This window comes from Tribolium castaneum, chromosome 7 (genome assembly GCF_031307605.1).
Source record: "Tribolium castaneum strain GA2 chromosome 7, icTriCast1.1, whole genome shotgun sequence".
NCBI lineage: Eukaryota > Metazoa > Arthropoda > Insecta > Coleoptera > Tenebrionidae > Tribolium > Tribolium castaneum.
Genome location: NC_087400.1, coordinates 3,170,345 through 3,193,739, shown reverse-complemented (window position 1 = coordinate 3,193,739; position 23,395 = coordinate 3,170,345). Strand labels below are relative to the sequence as shown.

The window sequence follows — 23,395 nt, the reverse complement described above, 5'->3', positions numbered from 1 at the left end:
TCAAAATTTAATGCAAATAAACATTTTTTTTTGGTTTCATTTTTATTTTATATTTTTTTTGGTTTCATTTTTATTATTATTTTTTTTAATGCTACAAACGGTAGCCAACGTGGAAGCGATATGAAGGTAAGGTGTATTTTATTGCTGTGTCGTATTTATTTATTTCACAAACCAATAATTTCATAAAACTTAATTGCAATTAAAATCTTTAAATGCGGTATTGAAAAGTGATATTTTGAGTGACACATTTTAAATACAGTAACTATAAATAAAATAAAACACTCAAATAATTTATTGCCACGAAATTTTGCCTTTAATTTCAATGAATGAAAGTGGCTTGCTCAAAATTTAATGCAAATAAACATTTTTTTTTGGTTTCATTTTTATTTTATATTTTTTTTGGTTTCATTTTTATTATTATTTTTTTTAATGCTACAAACGGTAGCCAACGTGGAAGCGATATGAAGGTAAGGTGTATTTTATTGCTGTGTCGTATTTATTTATTTCACAAACCAATAATTTCATAAAACTTAATTGCAATTAAAATCTTTAAATGCGGTATTGAAAAGTGATATTTTGAGTGACACATTTTAAATACAGTAACTATAAATAAAATAAAACACTCAAATAATTTATTGCCACGAAATTTTGCCTTTAATTTCAATGAATGAAAGTGGCTTGCTCAAAATTTAATGCAAATAAACATTTTTTTTTGGTTTCATTTTTATTTTATATTTTTTTTGGTTTCATTTTTATTATTATTTTTTTTAATGCTACAAACGGTAGCCAACGTGGAAGCGATATGAAGGTAAGGTGTATTTTATTGCTGTGTCGTATTTATTTATTTCACAAACCAATAATTTCATAAAACTTAATTGCAATTAAAATCTTTAAATGCGGTATTGAAAAGTGATATTTTGAGTGACACATTTTAAATACAGTAACTATAAATAAAATAAAACACTCAAATAATTTATTGCCACGAAATTTTGCCTTTAATTTCAATGAATGAAAGTGGCTTGCTCAAAATTTAATGCAAATAAACATTTTTTTTTGGTTTCATTTTTATTTTATATTTTTTTTTTGGTTTCATTTTTATTATTATTTTTTTTAATGCTACAAACGGTAGCCAACGTGGAAGCGATATGAAGGTAGGTGTATTTTATTGCTGTGTCGTATTTATTTATTTCAAATAACCAATAATTTCATAAAACTTAATTGCAATTAAAATCTTTAAATGCGGTATTGAAAAGTGATATTTTGAGTGACACATTTTAAATACAGTAACTATAAATAAAATAAACCACTCAAATAATTTATTGCCACGAAATTTTGCCTTTAATTTCAATGAATGAAAGTGGCTTGCTCAAAATTTAATGCAAATAAACATTTTTTTTGGTTTCATTTTTATTATTATTTTTTTTAATGCTACAAACGGTAGCCAACGTGGAAGCGATATGAAGGTAAGGTGTATTTTATTGCTGTGTCGTATTTATTTATTTCACAAACCAATAATTTCATAAAACTTAATTGCAATTAAAATCTTTAAATGCGGTATTGAAAAGTGATATTTTGAGTGACACATTTTAAATACAGTAACTATAAATAAAATAAAACACTCAAATAATTTATTGCCACGAAATTTTGCCTTTAATTTCAATGAATGAAAGTGGCTTGCTCAAAATTTAATGCAAATAAACATTTTTTTGGTTTCATTTTTATTATTATTTTTTTTGGTTTCATTTTTATTATTATTTTTTTTTGGTTTCATTTTTATTATTATTTTTTTTAATGCTACAAACGGTAGCCAACGTGGAAGCGATATGAAGGTAGGTGTATTTTATTGCTGTGTCGTATTTATTTATTTCACAAACTAATAATTTCATAAAACTCAAATTTGTGAAATTTGTGACGTTTGTAAAATTTTTACTTGTCAGCCGCGCATCGGCACCACGTTTTTCTTCAATAATCTGAAATTTTAAATCCGCCAATAGGATTTCTTTTTCCCGTAAAACACTAAGGCCATCTATCCGCATCATCAGTAAAACCTAATTCAGTGAGGGCTCGATTTGGCTATATCAGTTCGGGATGCCTGGCCACACGTTATTTGAAAGTGACATCTAGGTGCGAGACACTCAAGTATAATCTTACAGGCTTGTATAATAGATGGCACTCTATCGATGCATAGTTTTTTAAAACAGCGGACATTTAAATTAATTTTTTTATCATTCCACAAATTTTAATAAAAATTAAAAAAAATCTGTGATTCACAAAATGCAAAATATCTTCGTACCTGTAGGAGACAGAGGGGTAGTATAAAACAAGTTGTTGAGGAAACAGAACGGAATAAAAAATAAAACACTTGTAACAAATAAAATAATAAAATATATTACTTTTTATTTACAATTAATTAATTCGTGCCTAATCTCCCCTCATATATTGATGACAGACGACGAAAAAATCTGTTTCAAAATTTGCGGCAATTGTGTGACGTCACGACAAATAAAAGCACGTCCGGCTGGTAATTTTTCGGTTAATCTAAAACACAATATTTATAATAACATTTAATTTAACGCACTTGTGCCTTCACCTCTCGGCTTGATCCCCCAATCCTCCGATAAAAATCGCATAGGCACTGATATTTGGTTTGGAGGTCAAAACCTGTGCCAACTTTGACGGTGGTATTCTGTAACGTTCTAAATTAGCATCAGACAGAACAATAACAATTCCCTCGTCACAATCCTCTTCCGCTAGTGAATTAATAGCCGATTCGGCGCCCTCTAGCGTGTGATCACCGGACCAACAATACTGCGCATGCGCGTGCATTGTCTACGGTTGTAACACAGTTGTAGAAAAAAATAAGTGTATGAGTCGTGCGCTTACTCGGATTATATCCAAGCGTTCTTTGTTGTTTTTTGGCGGTTCTTTAAACTTGACGAAGGGTATAGACGGGGCTTCGCCCGAATGGCCGATAATGTCGTATTGGATTTTATCGTCGAAGCCTTGAAACGCCTCCATTACCAAAACGGCGGCTTCGAGCTCGCGGTCAAGTCGGCCGTCGTAACCATTGAACCTTTTTTTAATTTTTTTATTTAATTTTTTTTTTAATTTTTGAAATCTAGCCACACATTTTTGACAAAGAAATAGTTTAACATCTACTATAGGAAAAAAAAAATAGCGGTGGAAGTAGTAGAAAAAATTACCTATACATACTCCCAGAGACGTCCACAACCAACCGGAACAGTTTGGGCTTAATTTGCGGGGCCCCAAGTTCGGGCTCCTGCTCAGCACGTCTGCGAAAAATCGTTTTTTCGCCCAATAATCCATCGATTAGTTTGACATCGTCCAATTCGCCCGCCGTTTGGTGACGTGTCCAGTGGCGTTCCTTGTTTTTCGCCTGTAAATTCCCCAAAATCACGCGCAAACTCTGGACTTGACGTTCGACAGAATGGTAGAATTGGTTGTAAAGCGAGGCGTCGTAACCACTCATTCCGATTTCTTTTAATTTTTCCTGGAACGCCTTGCGCCCCATTTCACGAGCCGCCCTTTGCACGTGCTCCGGGACTGAGTTTTTTTCCTCGTCGGAGAGTTGGTGTACCTGATTTTTTGAAAATTAAGACGTCAAGAAAATATGCTAGATTATGTTATTTTCTGTCATTTTTTTGACAGCTGACAAATATAGCAATACATACCTTGTGCCCCTTATCGAGCCTATAGGGCCCCCCTTTGCCCCCCAACCCGGCCGTGTCCCGCCCCCCGGTGCCCCCCGCCCAGGTATTCCCCCCAACGTGGGGCTCATTCTTCGGATCCTCCTTCCCATGCTTGGGGGCGCTCACATCGAGCCCACTTTTCCTATTCACAGTGACCTGAATCCTCTCCTTCACTTTTTTCGGTGTCAACATCAAGTTTTTCCCCCCTGTGAACCCATGCTTCTCCAGTATTTCCCCCAAGGTATCGACCACTTCCGACGAGTACCGATCAAAGTCGAACACGTTAAATATGACCTCCTCAAGGTCAGAATTGGGGAATTGATTCAAGTGTTTGACAATGTTTACAACCTCACGCGTGGAGTACGGATACGACACTAGACCCTGGTCGGCCATATTGCGTAATTCCCCGAAAACTTTGACAAGTTTTTTGATAGTTTCGAGGGGGACTTCAGGGCCGTACTGGCGCAAAAGGGCGATTTCGGCCTCCGGTTCGGGATTTTCCACCGAATGGCTGCTGAACAAGTCGCCCAAAGCCCCGAAGAAATCGTTGCCAAGGAACGGGAAGCCGGGCCTGTTCGCCAGTACTACCACCCTAAAGTCGGGATGGATGGGGATGTGGTGGGGGGAAGTGCCACCAATCCTACGTCCATCGCTTAGGACCATCTGACCTGATTCGATCAGAGTCTTTAGAATACATGTGACATGGGTGGGGGCCTTGTCTGCCTCATCCACTACCAAAACATGGCCGCTTTTGACAGCCTTGACAAGTGGCGAGTCTTCATGAACTAAAACGCCATCTTTGACAGTGGGCTGCACTGTCAATGTTTGGACGGTGGTGTCCCTGTGCAGCTGGATGTACTCACGAGGGCGATTCATCAATTGCAAAAACCTAAAATTATACAGGGTGTTGCGTCTAAAAAAACCTATAACTCAAAAACTAAGACTCGTAGAGCAAAACGGTTTGTTCTAGTGAATTCTGCGGTTCATTTTACGTATTATAACTGATTTTTATAAGTTTTTGCCTAAAATTCACGAAAATAAAAAAAATATATATTTTTTTTCAAACTCATTCTAGCAAAGTTTCTTGAACTTTTCTATGCCTTACAACCCTCCCGAGTTCTTAAAAGTGCAAAAAACACCTCGATATATATTTACTGACCTATCAATTATTTTATTTTTCCCCACACCTTGATTCCCCACTAGGAGAATACAGACTAACCCTGTATATAATTTTTTGCTACTATTGCCATGCCGTTTACTTCATGTTCACAAATTGTTGTATACAAGGTGGTGAATAAAAGTTGCAAAAATATAACTGGCGATCACCCTGTATATAGTAAAGATATTTTTGGTTTGTGAACTTCAAGTAAATCTACCGGATTATGAAAACGTCATGGCAATATTTTAAATAGTAAAAAATTATAGAGGGTCACCCTGTATATTATCGGCGCCTTAGATATATTTGAAGACAACATCGCGCCTGTCGGCGACCGTCTGAAGCTCCACTTTTACAGGACACTGGAACCAAAAACTCAACAACTCCTCCGTATAACCGATCAAAAACCTAAAATTATACAGGGTGTTGCGTTTAAAAAACCTATAACTCAAAAACTAAGACTCGTAGAGCAAAACAGTTTGTTCTAGTGAATTCTGCGGTTCATTTTACGTATTATAACTGATTTTTATAAGTTTTTGCCTAAAATTCACGAAAATAAAAAAAAAATATATTTTTTTTCAAACTCATTCTAGCAAAGTTTCTTGAACTTTTCTATGCCTTACAACCCTCCCGAGTTCTTAAAAGTACAAAAAAAACCTTGATTTATATTTACTGACCTATCAATTATTTTATTTTTCCCCACACCTTGATTCCCCACTAGGAGAATATGTTGCCCTAAATGAAAATCTTGCAATAAACGTTCCATAAGTTGTAAATGTTGCGGCACGTCATAGAATAAAATTTCGGGGACTTTACTCAAATTCGACGTTTGGTGGACGGGCACAGATGACGCGCCAATCGTCAAGACGCCATCTTGCACCTCACATTTGACACTAATCGGGTCACGTGCCGCTTGCGTCACACCCAACCTCTCAAAAGTACGTTCCAAAGCCCCCCGCGCTAAAGACGGCAAAAACTTGACCATGAAAGTGGTTTCAAGGACATCATAGAGATCAGTAGTCGGGAATTGTGACATTCGGGCTGCTAGTCTCAATATTTGACGCGTTGACAGATGGCCTGCTAGATTTAGGAGAGTTTGGTCGCCACTGTGACGTAACACGTGTGCCAACTCGATGATTTTGTGCATTTGGGGCGAAACCGGGCCGTATTTTGACGTAACAACGTGGAGTTCCTCTTGTTTGGTTAAGGAACGCACTTCGTGGAAGAGAAACAGGCTGAGAACTTCAGGCGTTAGCCAATTGGTGGTGTTGGTGTTTGGGGGTTCCCCGATTGCGACAATGCGGAAATCGGGGTGAATGGGTAAAACCCCGTCGGTTGGGGTGGTTTTGGTTTTGAGAAGTTGGTAGCGCTCGTGGGAAATGAGTCGTTTGCCGTCGTGCAGCTGCAGTTCGCGGTTCTGGACCAGGCGGTGGAGGCACGACAGTGTGCTCGGGTGAATTCGGTGGATTCCGTCCAACACCGCGATTTTCCCCTCCAGTGCTGCCAACACTAACGGGGACAGGGTCCAGACAGTGTCGCCATTTTCCAGTGTTGTGCGCTGTTGGATCAAGTCCCTAGCTGTCATGTCCTGGTACAGGACTATGTTTTCGGTTTGTTTGCCTGCAATGTTGGCAACTTGTTGCACTAGCAGGGATTTACCGGAGCCGCGCGGGCCGATAATGCAGAAATCTGCGGTTTGTTCGCTTTGGAGCATTTCCTCGATTAGTTTGTTTTGGTAGTCGGTTTCGATGTAGGTTTTTTTTGGGGTTGGGGTTGCGAGGAATGTTTTCACTTTTTGGGTGAATGCGGAGAATACTGATTGGGGTTGGGGTTTGACGTCGAACGATTCAAGGAGTGACTCTAAGTGGGTGGTTTGCTCTTTCAGGAAGAGTTTGTAGGGGTAGAGGCGGAAAAAGAGGTCGTAGGGTGGTAGTTTGGGGTTGTTTTCTAGGATTTTTGCACCTAGGGTTAGATTGTCGAGGGGGAAGTCCGGGAATCCCAGAGCGGCGCTTTCTTTTGATGAGATGGCGAAGGCGCATGAGAGTAGTTTGGTGATTGTGGAGTCGGGGGCGGTGGGGGCGGCAGCTTTCATCTCTTGGTAGCATTCCTGACGGAAAAGTGATTTCTACTATTAATAGGAAATTATTTTAACTTGGTGGAGGCGCCGGGTTTTTTTTATTAAAAAAATTCATAGCATGGAAACTAAAAGTCCTAGAGCAAAACGGTTTGTTTCAGCCAATTCTACGGTTCATTTTACGTATTTTTCTAGTTTGTTTCAAAACTAGACTTTACGAGAACAAATTTTAAAAAATTATTATAATTTGAAAAATGGTGGAGGCGCCGGGTTTTTGACTTAAAAAATTCATAGCATAAAAACTAAAAGTCCTAGAGCAAAACGGTTTGTTTCAGCCAATTCTACGGTTCATTTTACGTATTTTACTAGTTTGTTTCAAAACTAGACTTTACGAGAACATATTTTAGGAAATTAGTTTGAATTGGAAAATGGTGGAGGCGCCGGATTTTTGATTAAAAAAATTCATAGCATGAAAACTAAAGTCCTAGAGCAAAACGGTTTGTTTCAGCCAATTCTACGGTTCATTTTACGTATTTTACTAGTTTGTTTCAAAACTAGACTTTACGAGAACATATTTTAGGAAATTAGTTTGAATTGGAAAATGGTGGAGGCGCCGGATTTTTGATTAAAAAAATTCATAGCATGAAAACTAAAGTCCTAGAGCAAAACGGTTTGTTTCAGCCAATTCTACGGTTTATTTCACGTATTTTACTAGTTTGTTTCAAAACTAGACTTTACGAGAACAAATTTTAAGAAATTATTATAATTTGAAAAATGGTGGAGGCGCCGGGTTTTTGACTTAAAAAATTCATAGCATGAAAACCAAAGGTCCTAAAGCAAAACGGTATATTTCAGCAAATTCTACGGTTTATTTTACGTATTTTACTAGTTTGTTTCAAAACTAGACTTTACGAGAATATATTTTAGGAAATTAGTTTGAATTTGAAAATGGTGGAGGCGCCGGGTTTTTCACTTAAAAAAATTCATAGCATGGAAACTAAAAGTCCTAGAGCAAAACGGTTTGTTTCAGCCAATTCTACGGTTCATTTTACGTATTTTACAAGTTTGTTTCAAAACTTGACTTTACGAGAACATATTTTAAGAAATGATTTTGAATTGAAAAATGGTGGAGGCGCCGGGTTTTTTACTAACTCAACTCACTCAAGAACTAAAATTCTACGGTCGATTTTACGTATTGTAGTAAATTTTTTAAAGTTTTTTTCAAGGATTTCAATTAATTTTTCCTGCTGCGTAACAATTAGTCCCCGTTTGGCCTTGCGTGTAATTAAATCAAGTCATTGTGATTCGCTGCAATCGAGTTAAATTCCTTTAATAGTCTTCATTTACTTATTTTTGTGTCTATATCGACCTAACAAACGTCGCTAAAAACGCGAAAAATTTACAATATTCGTCATAATTGTGATTTTATCTTTCGCATCACGCTTTCGTTCGCAATAATGGAATTCCAAAATTAACTTTAAAAAGTGGAATTATCGATAATAGCAAGGACACAATAGCCGGAAATTTCATTACTTAAATTGAATTATTATTATAAGGGAGCTTTAGACTTCATCCACTCACTCATTCAATTTTTCTACAGTTTTCTTCGCCTTCAATTTTCGATTAAAACACCGATTAGATCTGGGGTTATTGAATGCGTTTGTTTGAAGCAATTCACACGAAAACGGATAAATGTTTCCAGTTCATGCGAGCGAGTTTTGTACACTTTTCGAGCGACAAATTGGCGTCTCGCGTGGCGAAATCAATTCGACAAGTTTGCGAATTATTTGTACTTTTTAGACAGGAATAATTAGGACAGTTATCAACTTTCCAAAATTTTTATCTTCCGAACCCGATTCTTTTCAACGGTAAAATTTTGCGCATTTATGACCCTGATCAGGGTCTACGTATTACGAAAATTTCATTGGAAAATATTGATTGGAACTTTGCGAAAAAAATTTGTTTGATGTGGGAGAGGGAAAACGTAAAGTTGCCTCAACTTAACTAAAAAAATTCATATCTCCCGAACCCGGTTTTCTTTAGCAATGAAATTTTGTACACTTATAACCTTCATTCGTGTCTACCGTCTGCCAAAATTTCGTTCAAAAATATTAATTGGAACTTTGCGAAAAAAAATTCGATTTATGTGGGAGAGGGAAAACGTAAAGCTGCCTCAACTTAAATAAAAAAATTCATATCTCCCGAACCCGGTTTTCTTTAGCAATGAAATTTTGTACACTTATAACCTTGATTGGTGTCTACCATCTGCCAAAATTTCGTTCAAAAATATTAATTGGAACTTTGCGAAAAAAAATTTGTTCGATGTGGGAGAGGGAAAACGTAAAGCTGCCTCAACTTAAATAAAAAAATTCATATCTCCCGAACCCGGTTTTCTTTAGCAATGAAATTTTGTACACTTATAACCTTGATCGGTGTCTACCATCTGCCAAAATTTCGTTCGAAAATATTAATTGGAACTTTGCGAAAAAATATTTGTTTTATGTGGTAGAGAGAAAACGTAATGTTACTTCAACTTAAATAAAAAAATTCATATCTCCCGAACCCGGTTTTCTTCAGCAATGAAATTTCGTGCACTTATAACCCTGATTGGTGTCTACCATCTGCTAAAATTTCGTTCGAAAATATTAATTGGAACTTTGCGAAAAAAAAATTTGTTTGATGTGGGAGAGGGAAAACGTAAAGCTGCCTCAACTTCAATAAAAAAATTCATATCTCCCGAACCCGGTTTTCTTTAGCAATGAAATTTCGTACACTTATAACCTTGATCGGTGTCTACCATCTGCCAAAATTTCGTTCGAAAATATTAATTGGAACTTTGCGAAAAAATATTTGTTTGATGTGGTAGAGAGAAAACGTAATGTTACTTCAACTTAAATAAAAAAATTCATATCTCCCGAACCCGGTTTTCTTTAGCACTGAAATTTCGTGCACTTATAACCTTGATTGGTGTCTACCATCTGCCAAAATTTCGTTCAAAAATATTAATTGGAACTTTGCGAAAAAAAATTCGATTGATGTGGGAGAGGGAAAACGTAAAACTGCCTCAACTTAAATAAAAAAATTCATATCTCCCGAACCCGGTTTTCTTTAGCAATAAAATTTTGTACACTTATAACCTTGATTGGTGTCTACCATCTGCCAAAATTTAGTTCGAAAATATTGATTAGAACTTTGCGAAAAAAAATTCGATTTATGTGGGAGAGGGAAAACGTAAAGCTGCCTCAACTTAAATAAAAAAATTCATATCTCCCGAACCCGGTTTTCTTTAGCAATGAAATTTTGTACACTTATAACCTTGATCGGTGTCTACCATCTGCCAAAATTTCGTTCGAAAATATTAATTGGAACTTTGCGAAAAAATATTTGTTTTATGTGGTAGAGAGAAAACGTAATGTTACTTCAACTTAAATAAAAAAATTCATATCTCCCGAACCCGGTTTTCTTTAGCAATGAAATTTTGTACACTTATAACCTTGATCGGTGTCTATCAACTGCTAAAACTTCGTTGAAAAATATTAATTGGAACTGTGCGAAAAAAAATTCGATTTATGTGGGAGAGGGAAAACGTAAAGCTGCCTCAACTTCAATAAAAAAATTCATATCTCCCGAACCCGGTTTTCTTCAGCAATGAAATTTCGTGCACTTATAACCTTGATTGGTGTCTACCATCTGCTAAAATTTCGTTCGAAAATATTAATTGGAACTTTGCGAAAAAAAAAATTTGTTTGATGTGGGAGAGGGAAAACGTAATGTTACTTCAACTTAAATAAAAAAATTCATATCTCCCGAACCCGGTTTTCTTTAGCAATGAAATTTTGTACACTTATAACCTTGATCGGTGTCTACCATCTGCCAAAATTTCGTTCGAAAATATTAATTGGAACTTTGCGAAAAAATATTTGTTTTATGTGGTAGAGAGAAAACGTAATGTTACTTCAACTTAAATAAAAAAATTCATATCTCCCGAACCCGGTTTTCTTTAGCAATGAAATTTTGTACACTTATAACCTTGATCGGTGTCTATCAACTGCTAAAACTTCGTTGAAAAATATTAATTGGAACTGTGCGAAAAAAAATTCGATTTATGTGGGAGAGGGAAAACGTAAAGCTGCCTCAACTTCAATAAAAAAATTCATATCTCCCGAACCCGGTTTTCTTTAGCAATGAAATTTTGTACACTTATAACCTTGATCGGTGTCTACCATCTGCCAAAATTTCGTTCGAAAATATTAATTGGAACTTTGCGAAAAAATATTTGTTTTATGTGGTAGAGAGAAAACGTAATGTTACTTCAACTTAAATAAAAAAATTCATATCTCCCGAACCCGGTTTTCTTTAGCAATGAAATTTTGTACACTTATAACCTTGATCGGTGTCTACCATCTGCCAAAATTTCGTTCGAAAATATTAATTGGAACTTTGCGAAAAAATATTTGTTTTATGTGGTAGAGAGAAAACGTAATGTTACTTCAACTTAAATAAAAAAATTCATATCTCCCGAACCCGGTTTTCTTTAGCAATGAAATTTTGTACACTTATAACCTTGATCGGTGTCTATCAACTGCTAAAACTTCGTTGAAAAATATTAATTGGAACTGTGCGAAAAAAAATTCGATTTATGTGGGAGAGGGAAAACGTAAAGCTGCCTCAACTTCAATAAAAAAATTCATATCTCCCGAACCCGGTTTTCTTTAGCAATGAAATTTCGTACACTTATAACCTTGATCGGTGTCTACCATCTGCCAAAATTTCGTTCAAAAATATTAATTGGAACTTTGCGAAAAAAAATTCGATTGATGTGGGAGAGGGAAAACGTAAAACTGCCTCAACTTAAATAAAAAAATTCATATCTCCCGAACCCGGTTTTCTTTAGCAATAAAATTTTGTACACTTATAACCTTGATTGGTGTCTACCATCTGCCAAAATTTAGTTCGAAAATATTGATTAGAACTTTGCGAAAAAAAATTCGATTTATGTGGGAGAGGGAAAACGTAAAGCTGCCTCAACTTAAATAAAAAAATTCATATCTCCCGAACCCGGTTTTCTTTAGCAATGAAATTTTGTACACTTATAACCTTGATCGGTGTCTACCATCTGCCAAAATTTCGTTCGAAAATATTAATTGGAACTTTGCGAAAAAATATTTGTTTTATGTGGTAGAGAGAAAACGTAATGTTACTTCAACTTAAATAAAAAAATTCATATCTCCCGAACCCGGTTTTCTTTAGCAATGAAATTTTGTACACTTATAACCTTGATCGGTGTCTACCACCTGCCAAAATTTCGTTCAAAAATATTAATTGGAACTTTGCGAAAAAAAATTCGATTGATGTGGGAGAGGGAAAACGTAAAACTGCCTCAACTTAAATAAAAAAATTCATATCTCCCGAACCCGGTTTTCTTTAGCAATAAAATTTTGTACACTTATAACCTTGATTGGTGTCTACCATCTGCCAAAATTTAGTTCGAAAATATTGATTAGAACTTTGCGAAAAAAAATTCGATTTATGTGGGAGAGGGAAAACGTAAAGCTGCCTCAACTTAAATAAAAAAATTCATATCTCCCGAACCCGGTTTTCTTCAGCAATGAAATTTCGTGCACTTATAACCTTGATTGGTGTCTACCATCTGCTAAAATTTCGTTCGAAAATATTAATTGGAACTTTGCGAAAAAAAAAATTTGTTTGATGTGGGAGAGGGAAAACGTAATGTTACTTCAACTTAAATAAAAAAATTCATATCTCCCGAACCCGGTTTTCTTTAGCAATGAAATTTTGTACACTTATAACCTTGATCGGTGTCTACCATCTGCCAAAATTTCGTTCGAAAATATTAATTGGAACTTTGCGAAAAAAAATTCGATTTATGTGGGAGAGGGAAAACGTAAAGCTGCCTCAACTTAAATAAAAAAATTCATATCTCCCGAACCCGGTTTTCTTTAACAATGAAATTTTGTACACATATAACCTTGATTCGTGTCTACCATCTGCCAAAATTTCGTTCGAAAATATTAATTGGAACTTTGCGAAAAAATATTTGTTTGATGTGGTAGAGAGAAAACGTAATGTTACTTCAACTTAAATAAAAAAATTCATATCTCCCGAACCCGGTTTTCTTCAGCAATGAAATTTCGTGCACTTATAACCCTGATTGGTGTCTACCATCTGCTAAAATTTCGTTCGAAAATATTAATTGGAACTTTGCGAAAAAAAAATTTGTTTGATGTGGGAGAGGGAAAACGTAAAGCTGCCTCAACTTAAATAAAAAAATTCATATCTCCCGAACCCGGTTTTCTTTAGCAATGAAATTTCGTACACTTATAACCTTGATCGGTGTCTACCATCTGCCAAAATTTCGTTCGAAAATATTAATTGGAACTTTGCGAAAAAAAATTTGTTCGATGTGGGAGAGGGAAAACGTAAAGCTGCCTCAACTTAAATAAAAAAATTCATATCTCCCGAACCCGGTTTTCTTCAGCAATGAAATTTCGTACACTTATAACCTTGATCGGTGTCTACCGTCCGCCAAAATTTTGTTCGAAAATATTAATTGGAACTTTGCGAAAAAAAATTCGATTTATGTGGGAGAGGGAAAACGTAAAGCTGCCTCAACTTAAATAAAAAAATTCATATCTCCCGAACCCGGTTTTCTTCAGCAATGAAATTTCGTACACTTATAACCTTGATTGGTGTCTACCATCTGCCAAAATTTCGTTCGAAAATATTAATTGGAACTTTGCGAAAAAATATTTGTTTGATGTGGTAGAGAGAAAACGTAATGTTACTTCAACTTAAATAAAAAAATTCATATCTCCCGAACCCGGTTTTCTTTAGCAATGAAATTTTGTACACTTATAACCTTGATCGGTGTCTATCAACTGCTAAAACTTCGTTGAAAAATATTAATTGGAACTGTGCGAAAAAAAATTCGATTTATGTGGGAGAGGGAAAACGTAAAGCTGCCTCAACTTAAATAAAAAAATTCATATCTCCCGAACCCGGTTTTCTTTAGCAATGAAATTTTGTACACTTATAACCTTGATCGGTGTCTACCATCTGCCAAAATTTCGTTCGAAAATATTAATTGGAACTTTGCGAAAAAATATTTGTTTTATGTGGTAGAGAGAAAACGTAATGTTACTTCAACTTAAATAAAAAAATTCATATCTCCCGAACCCGGTTTTCTTTAGCAATGAAATTTTGTACACTTATAACCTTGATCGGTGTCTATCAACTGCTAAAACTTCGTTGAAAAATATTAATTGGAACTGTGCGAAAAAAAATTCGATTTATGTGGGAGAGGGAAAACGTAAAGCTGCCTCAACTTAAATAAAAAAATTCATATCTCCCGAACCCGGTTTCCTTTAGCAATGAAATTTTGTACACTTATAACCTTGATCGGTGTCTACCATCTGCCAAAATTTCGTTCGAAAATATTAATTGGAACTTTGCGAAAAAATATTTGTTTGATGTGGTAGAGAGAAAACGTAATGTTACTTCAACTTAAATAAAAAAATTCATATCTCCCGAACCCGGTTTTCTTTAGCAATGAAATTTTGTACACTTATAACCTTGATCGGTGTCTACCATCTGCCAAAATTTCGTTCGAAAATATTAATTGGAACTTTGCGAAAAAATATTTGTTTGATGTGGTAGAGAGAAAAAAATTCATATCTCCCGAACCCGGTTTTCTTTAGCAATGAAATTTTGTACACTTATAACCTTGATTCGTGTCTACCATCTGCCAAAATTTCGTTCGAAAATATTAATTGGAACTTTGCGAAAAAATATTTGTTTGATGTGGTAGAGAGAAAAGGTAATGTTACTTCAACTTAAATAAAAAAATTCATATCTCCCGAACCCGGTTTTCTTTAGCAATGAAATTTTGTACACTTATAACCTTGATCGGTGTCTACCATCTGCCAAAATTTCGTTCAAAAATATTAATTGGAACTTTGCGAAAAAAAATTCGATTGATGTGGGAGAGGGAAAACGTAAAACTGCCTCAACTTAAATAAAAAAATTCATATCTCCCGAACCCGGTTTTCTTTAGCAATGAAATTTTGTACACTTATAACCTTGATCGGTGTCTACCATCTGCCAAAATTTCGTTCAAAAATATTAATTGGAACTTTGCGAAAAAAAATTCGATTTATGTGGGAGAGGGAACACATAAAGCTGCCTCAACTTAAATAAAAAAATTCATATCTCCCGAACCCGGTTTTCTTTAGCAATGAAATTTTGTACACTTATAACCTTGATCGGTGTCTACCATCTGCCAAAATTTCGTTCGAAAATATTAATTGGAACTTTGCGAAAAAATATTTGTTTGATGTGGTAGAGAGAAAAAAATTCATATCTCCCGAACCCGGTTTTCTTCAGCAATGAAATTTCGTACACTTATAACCTTGATCGGTGTCTACCATCTGCCAAAATTTCGTTCAAAAATATTAATTGAAACTTTGCGAAAAAAAATTCGATTTATGTGGGAGAGGGAAAACATAAAGCTGCCTCAACTTAAATAAAAAAATTCATATCTCCCGAACCCGGTTTTCTTTAGCAATGAAATTTTGTACACTTATAACCTTGATTCGTGTCTACCATCTGCCAAAATTTCGTTCGAAAATATTAATTGGAACTTTGCGAAAAAATATTTGTTTGATGTGGTAGAGAGAAAACGTAATGTTACTTCAACTTAAATAAAAAAATTCATATCTCCCGAACCCGGTTTTCTTTAGCAATGAAATTTTGTACACTTATAACCTTGATCGGTGTCTACCATCTGCCAAAATTTCGTTCAAAAATATTAATTGGAACTTTGCGAAAAAAAATTCGATTTATGTGGGAGAGGGAAAACATAAAGCTGCCTCAACTTAAATAAAAAAATTCATATCTCCCGAACCCGGTTTTCTTTAGCAAAGAAATTTTGTACACTTATAACCTTGATCGGTGTCTACCAACTGCTAAAACTTCGTTAAAAAATATTAATTGGAACTTTGCGAAAAAAAATTCGATTTATGTGGGAGAGGGAAAACGTAAAGCTGCCTCAACTTAAATAAAAAAATTCATATCTCCCGAACCCGGTTTCCTTTAGCAATGAAATTTTGTACACTTATAACCTTGATCGGTGTCTACCATCTGCCAAAATTTCGTTCGAAAATATTAATTGGAACTTTGCGAAAAAATATTTGTTTGATGTGGTAGAGAGAAAACGTAATGTTACTTCAACTTAAATAAAAAAATTCATATCTCCCGAACCCGGTTTTCTTCAGCAATGAAATTTTGTACACTTATAACCTTGATTCGTGTCTACCATCTGCCAAAATTTCGTTCGAAAATATTAATTGGAACTTTGCGAAAAAATATTTGTTTGATGTGGTAGAGAGAAAACGTAATGTTACTTCAACTTAAATAAAAAAATTCATATCTCCCGAACCCGGTTTTCTTTAGCAATGAAATTTTGTACACTTATAACCTTCATTCGTGTCTACCAACCGCCAAAATTTCGTTCAAAAATATTAATTGGAACTTTGCGAAAAAAAATTTGTTTGATGTGGGAGAGGGAAAACGTAAAGCTGCCTCAACTTAAATAAAAAAATTCATATCTCCCGAACCCGGTTTCCTTTAGCAATGAAATTTTGTACACTTATAACCTTGATCGGTGTCTACCATCTGCCAAAATTTCGTTCGAAAATATTAATTGGAACTTTGCGAAAAAATATTTGTTTGATGTGGTAGAGAGAAAACGTAATGTTACTTCAACTTAAATAAAAAAATTCATATCTCCCGAACCCGGTTTTCTTCAGCAATGAAATTTCGTACACTTATAACCTTGATTGGTGTCCACCATCTGCTAAAATTTCGTTCGAAAATATTAATTGGAACTTTGCGAAAAAAAAATTTGTTTGATGTGGGAGAGGGAAAACGTAAAGCTGCCTCAACTTAAATAAAAAAATTCATATCTCCCGAACCCGGTTTTCTTTAGCAATGAAATTTTGTACACTTATAACCTTCATTCGTGTCTACCAACTGCCAAAATTTCGTTCAAAAATATTAATTGGAACTTTGCGAAAAAAAATTTGTTCGATGTGGGAGAGGGAAAACGTAAAGCTGCCTCAACTTAAATAAAAAAATTCATATCTCCCGAACCCGGTTTTCTTTAGCAATGAAATTTTGTACACTTACAACCTTGATCGGTGTCTACCATCTGCCAAAATTTCGTTCAAAAATATTAATTGGAACTTTGCGAAAAAAAATTCGATTTATGTGGGAGAGGGAAAACATAAAGCTGCCTCAACTTAAATAAAAAAATTCATATCTCCCGAACCCGGTTTTCTTTAGCAATGAAATTTTGTACACTTATAACCTTCATTCGTGTCTACCAACCGCCAAAATTTCGTTCAAAAATATTAATTGGAACTTTGCGAAAAAAAATTTGTTTGATGTGGGAGAGGGAAAACGTAAAGCTGCCTCAACTTAAATAAAAAAATTCATATCTCCCGAACCCGGTTTTCTTTAGCAATGAAATTTCGTACACTTACAACCTTGATCGGTGTCTACCATCTGCCAAAATTTCGTTCGAAAATATTAATTGGAACTTTGCGAAAAAAAATTCGATTTATGTGGGAGAGGGAAAACGTAAAGCTGCCTCAACTTAAATAAAAAAATTCATATCTCCCGAACCCGGTTTTCTTTAGCAATGAAATTTTGTACACTTATAACCTTGATCGGTGTCTACCAACTGCTAAAACTTCGTTAAAAAATATTAATTGGAACTTTGCGAAAAAAAATTCGATTTATGTGGGAGAGGGAAAACGTAAAGCTGCCTCAACTTAAATAAAAAAATTCATATCTCCCGAACCCGGTTTCCTTTAGCAATGAAATTTTGTACACTTATAACCTTGATCGGTGTCTACCATCTGCCAAAATTTCGTTCGAAAATATTAATTGGAACTTTGCGAAAAAATATTTGTTTGATGTGGTAGAGAGAAAACGTAATGTTACTTCAACTTAAATAAAAAAATTCATATCTCCCGAACCCGGTTTTCTTTAGCAATGAAATTTTGCACACTTATAACCTTGATCGGTGTCTACCAACTGCTAAAACTTCGTTGAAAAATATTAATTGGAACTTTGCGAAAAAAAATTCGATTTATGTGGGAGAGGGAAAACGTAAAGCTGCCTCAACTTAAATAAAAAAATTCATATCTCCCGAACCCGGTTTCCTTTAGCAATGAAATTTTGTACACTTATAACCTTGATCGGTGTCTACCATCTGCCAAAATTTCGTTCGAAAATATTAATTGGAACTTTGCGAAAAAAAATTTGTTCGATGTGGGAGAGGGAAAACGTAAAGCTGCCTCAACTTAAATAAAAAAATTCATATCTCCCGAACCCGGTTTTCTTCAGCAATGAAATTTCGTACACTTATAACCTTGATTGGTGTCTACCATCTGCTAAAATTTCGTTCGAAAATATTAATTGGAACTTTGCGAAAAAAAATTTGTTTGATGTGGGAGAGGGAAAACGTAAAGCTGCCTCAACTTAAATAAAAAAATTCATATCTCCCGAACCCGGTTTTCTTTAGCAATGAAATTTCGTACACTTACAACCTTGATCGGTGTCTACCATCTGCCAAAATTTCGTTCGAAAATATTAATTGGAACTTTGCGAAAAAATATTTGTTTGATGTGGTAGAGAGAAAACGTAATGTTACTTCAACTTAAATAAAAAAATTCATATCTCCCGAACCCGGTTTTCTTTAGCAATGAAATTTTGTACACTTATAACCTTGATCGGTGTCTACCATCTGCCAAAATTTCGTTCAAAAATATTAATTGGAACTTTGCGAAAAAAAATTTGTTTGATGTGGGAGAGGGAAAACGTAAAGCTGCCTCAACTTAAATAAAAAAATTCATATCTCCCGAACCCGGTTTTCTTTAGCAATGAAATTTCGTACACTTACAACCTTGATCGGTGTCTACCATCTGCCAAAATTTCGTTCGAAAATATTAATTGGAACTTTGCGAAAAAATATTTGTTTGATGTGGTAGAGAGAAAACGTAATGTTACTTCAACTTAAATAAAAAAATTCATATCTCCCGAACCCGGTTTTCTTTAGCAATGAAATTTTGTACACTTATAACCTTCATTCGTGTCTACCAACCGCCAAAATTTCGTTCAAAAATATTAATTGGAACTTTGCGAAAAAAAATTTGTTTGATGTGGGAGAGGGAAAACGTAAAGCTGCCTCAACTTAAATAAAAAAATTCATATCTCCCGAACCCGGTTTTCTTTAGCAATGAAATTTCGTACACTTACAACCTTGATCGGTGTCTACCATCTGCTAAAATTTCGTTCGAAAATATTAATTGGAACTTTGCGAAAAAATATTTGTTTGATGTGGTAGAGAGAAAACGTAATGTTACTTCAACTTAAATAAAAAAATTCATATCTCCCGAACCCGGTTTTCTTTAGCAATGAAATTTTGTACACTTATAACCTTCATTCGTGTCTACCAACCGCCAAAATTTCGTTCAAAAATATTAATTGGAACTTTGCGAAAAAAAATTTGTTTGATGTGGGAGAGGGAAAACGTAAAGCTGCCTCAACTTAAATAAAAAAATTCATATCTCCCGAACCCGGTTTTCTTTAGCAATGAAATTTCGTACACTTACAACCTTGATCGGTGTCTACCATCTGCCAAAATTTCGTTCAAAAATATTAATTGGAACTTTGCGAAAAAAAATTCGATTTATGTGGGAGAGGGAAAACATAAAGCTGCCTCAACTTAAATAAAAAAATTCATATCTCCCGAACCCGGTTTTCTTTAGCAATGAAATTTTGTACACTTATAACCTTCATTCGTGTCTACCAACCGCCAAAATTTCGTTCAAAAATATTAATTGGAACTTTGCGAAAAAAAATTTGTTTGATGTGGGAGAGGGAAAACGTAAAGCTGCCTCAACTTAAATAAAAAAATTCATATCTCCCGAACCCGGTTTTCTTTAGCAATGAAATTTTGTACACTTATAACCTTGATCGGTGTCTACCAACTGCTAAAACTTCGTTAAAAAATATTAATTGGAACTTTGCGAAAAAAAATTCGATTTATGTGGGAGAGGGAAAACGTAAAGCTGCCTCAACTTAAATAAAAAAATTCATATCTCCCGAACCCGGTTTCCTTTAGCAATGAAATTTTGTACACTTATAACCTTGATCGGTGTCTACCATCTGCCAAAATTTCGTTCGAAAATATTAATTGGAACTTTGCGAAAAAATATTTGTTTGATGTGGTAGAGAGAAAACGTAATGTTACTTCAACTTAAATAAAAAAATTCATATCTCCCGAACCCGGTTTTCTTTAGCAATGAAATTTTGCACACTTATAACCTTGATCGGTGTCTACCAACTGCTAAAACTTCGTTGAAAAATATTAATTGGAACTTTGCGAAAAAAAATTCGATTTATGTGGGAGAGGGAAAACGTAAAGCTGCCTCAACTTAAATAAAAAAATTCATATCTACCGAACCCGGTTTCCTTTAGCAATGAAATTTTGTACACTTATAACCTTGATCGGTGTCTACCATCTGCCAAAATTTCGTTCGAAAATATTAATTGGAACTTTGCGAAAAAATATTTGTTTGATGTGGTAGAGAGAAAACGTAATGTTACTTCAACTTAAATAAAAAAATTCATATCTCCCGAACCCGGTTTTCTTCAGCAATGAAATTTCGTACACTTATAACCTTGATTGGTGTCTACCATCTGCTAAAATTTCGTTCGAAAATATTAATTGGAACTTTGCGAAAAAAAATTTGTTTGATGTGGGAGAGGGAAAACGTAAAGCTGCCTCAACTTAAATAAAAAAATTCATATCTCCCGAACCCGGTTTTCTTTAGCAATGAAATTTTGTACACTTATAACCTTGATCGGTGTCTACCATCTGCCAAAATTTCGTTCGAAAATATTAATTGGAACTTTGCGAAAAAATATTTGTTTGATGTGGTAGAGAGAAAACGTAATGTTACTTCAACTTAAATAAAAAAATTCATATCTCCCGAACCCGGTTTTCTTTAGCAATGAAATTTTGTACACTTATAACCTTGATCGGTGTCTACCATCTGCCAAAATTTCGTTCAAAAATATTAATTGGAACTTTGCGAAAAAAAATTCGATTTATGTGGGAGAGGGAAAACATAAAGCTGCCTCAACTTAAATAAAAAAATTCATATCTCCCGAACCCGGTTTTCTTTAACAATGAAATTTTGTACACTTATAACCTTGATCGGTGTCTACCATCTGCCAAAATTTCGTTCGAAAATATTAATTGGAACTTTGCGAAAAAATATTTGTTTGATGTGGTAGAGAGAAAACGTAATGTTACTTCAACTTAAATAAAAAAATTCATATCTCCCGAACCCGGTTTTCTTTAGCAATGAAATTTTGTACACTTATAACCTTGATCGGTGTCTACCATCTGCCAAAATTTCGTTCGAAAATATTAATTGGAACTTTGCGAAAAAATATTTGTTTGATGTGGTAGAGAGAAAACGTAATGTTACTTCGACTTAAATAAAAAAATTCATATCTCCCGAACCCGGTTTTCTTTAGCAATGAAATTTTGTACACTTATAACCTTGATCGGTGTCTACCAACTGCCAAAATTTCGTTCAAAAATATTAATTGGAACTTTGCGAAAAAAAATTCGATTTATGTGAGAGAGGGAAAACGTAAAGCTGCCTCAACTTAAATAAAAAAATTCATATCTCCCGAACCCGGTTTTCTTTAACAATGAAATTTTGTACACATATAACCTTGATTCGTGTCTACCATCTGCCAAAATTTCGTTCGAAAATATTAATTGGAACTTTGCGAAAAAATATTTGTTTGATGTGGTAGAGAGAAAACGTAATGTTACTTCAACTTAAATAAAAAAATTCATATCTCCCGAACCCGGTTTTCTTTAGCAATGAAATTTTGTACACTTATAACCTTGATCGGTGTCTACCATCTGCCAAAATTTCGTTCGAAAATATTAATTGGAACTTTGCGAAAAAAAAATTTGTTTGATGTGGGAGAGGGAAAACGTAATGTTACTTCGACTTAAATAAAAAAATTCATATCTCCCGAACCCGGTTTTCTTTAGCAATGAAATTTTGTACACTTATAACCTTGATCGGTGTCTACCATCTGCCAAAATTTCGTTCGAAAATATTAATTGGAACTTTGCGAAAAAATATTTGTTTGATGTGGTAGAGAGAAAACGTAATGTTACTTCGACTTAAATAAAAAAATTCATATCTCCCGAACCCGGTTTTCTTTAGCAATGAAATTTTGTACACTTATAACCTTGATCGGTGTCTACCAACTGCCAAAATTTCGTTCAAAAATATTAATTGGAACTTTGCGAAAAAAAATTCGATTTATGTGAGAGAGGGAAAACGTAAAGCTGCCTCAACTTAAATAAAAAAATTCATATCTCCCGAACCCGGTTTTCTTTAACAATGAAATTTTGTACACATATAACCTTGATTCGTGTCTACCATCTGCCAAAATTTCGTTCGAAAATATTAATTGGAACTTTGCGAAAAAATATTTGTTTGATGTGGTAGAGAGAAAACGTAATGTTACTTCAACTTAAATAAAAAAATTCATATCTCCCGACCCCGGTATTCTTGAGCAATGAAATTTTGTACACTTATAACCTTGAGTGGTGTCTACCATCTGCCAAAATTTAGTTCGAAAATATTGATTAGAACTTTGCGAAAAAAAATTCGATTTATGTGAGAGAGGGAAAACGTAAAGCTGCCTCAACTTAAATAAAAAAATTCATATCTCCCGAACCCGGTTTTCTTTAACAATGAAATTTTGTACACTTATAACCTTGATCGGTGTCTACCAACTGCTAAAACTTCGTTGAAAAATATTAATTGGAACTTTGCGAAAAAAAATTCGATTTATGTGGGAGAGGGAAAACATAAAGCTGCCTCAACTTAAATAAAAAAATTCATATCTCCCGAACCCGGTTTTCTTTAACAATGAAATTTTGTACACTTATAACCTTGATCGGTGTCTACCAACTGCCAAAATTTCGTTCAAAAATATTAATTGGAACTTTGCGAAAAAAAATTCGATTTATGTGAGAGAGGGAAAACGTAAAGCTGCCTCAACTTAAATAAAAAAATTCATATCTCCCGAACCCGGTTTTCTTTAACAATGAAATTTTGTACACTTATAACCTTGATCGGTGTCTACCAACTGCTAAAACTTCGTTGAAAAATATTAATTGGAACTTTGCGAAAAAAAATTCGATTTATGTGGGAGAGGGAAAACATAAAGCTGCCTCAACTTAAATAAAAAAATTCATATCTCCCGAACCCGGTTTTCTTTAACAATGAAATTTTGTACACATATAACCTTGATTCGTGTCTA

General features: G+C 34.5%; 1 protein-coding gene across 1 annotated transcript in view; it reads right to left on the bottom strand.

Moving 5' to 3' along the window:
* Nucleotides 1-2,362: 2,362 nt before the first annotated feature.
* The window catches only part of c12.2, a 41,050-nt gene continuing 20,017 nt past the window's right edge, over nt 2,363-23,395 (bottom strand). Inside the window, exons 6-11 of the mRNA XM_064357828.1 lie at nt 5,544-6,973; nt 3,693-4,599; nt 3,204-3,598; nt 2,884-3,073; nt 2,591-2,829; nt 2,363-2,538 (exon numbers count right to left, since the gene is read on the bottom strand). Of these exons, the coding sequence (XP_064213898.1) occupies nt 2,433-2,538; nt 2,591-2,829; nt 2,884-3,073; nt 3,204-3,598; nt 3,693-4,599; nt 5,544-6,973 (3,267 nt within the window). The 3' untranslated portion in view covers nt 2,363-2,432. The remainder of the gene's footprint in view (nt 2,539-2,590; nt 2,830-2,883; nt 3,074-3,203; nt 3,599-3,692; nt 4,600-5,543; nt 6,974-23,395) is intronic.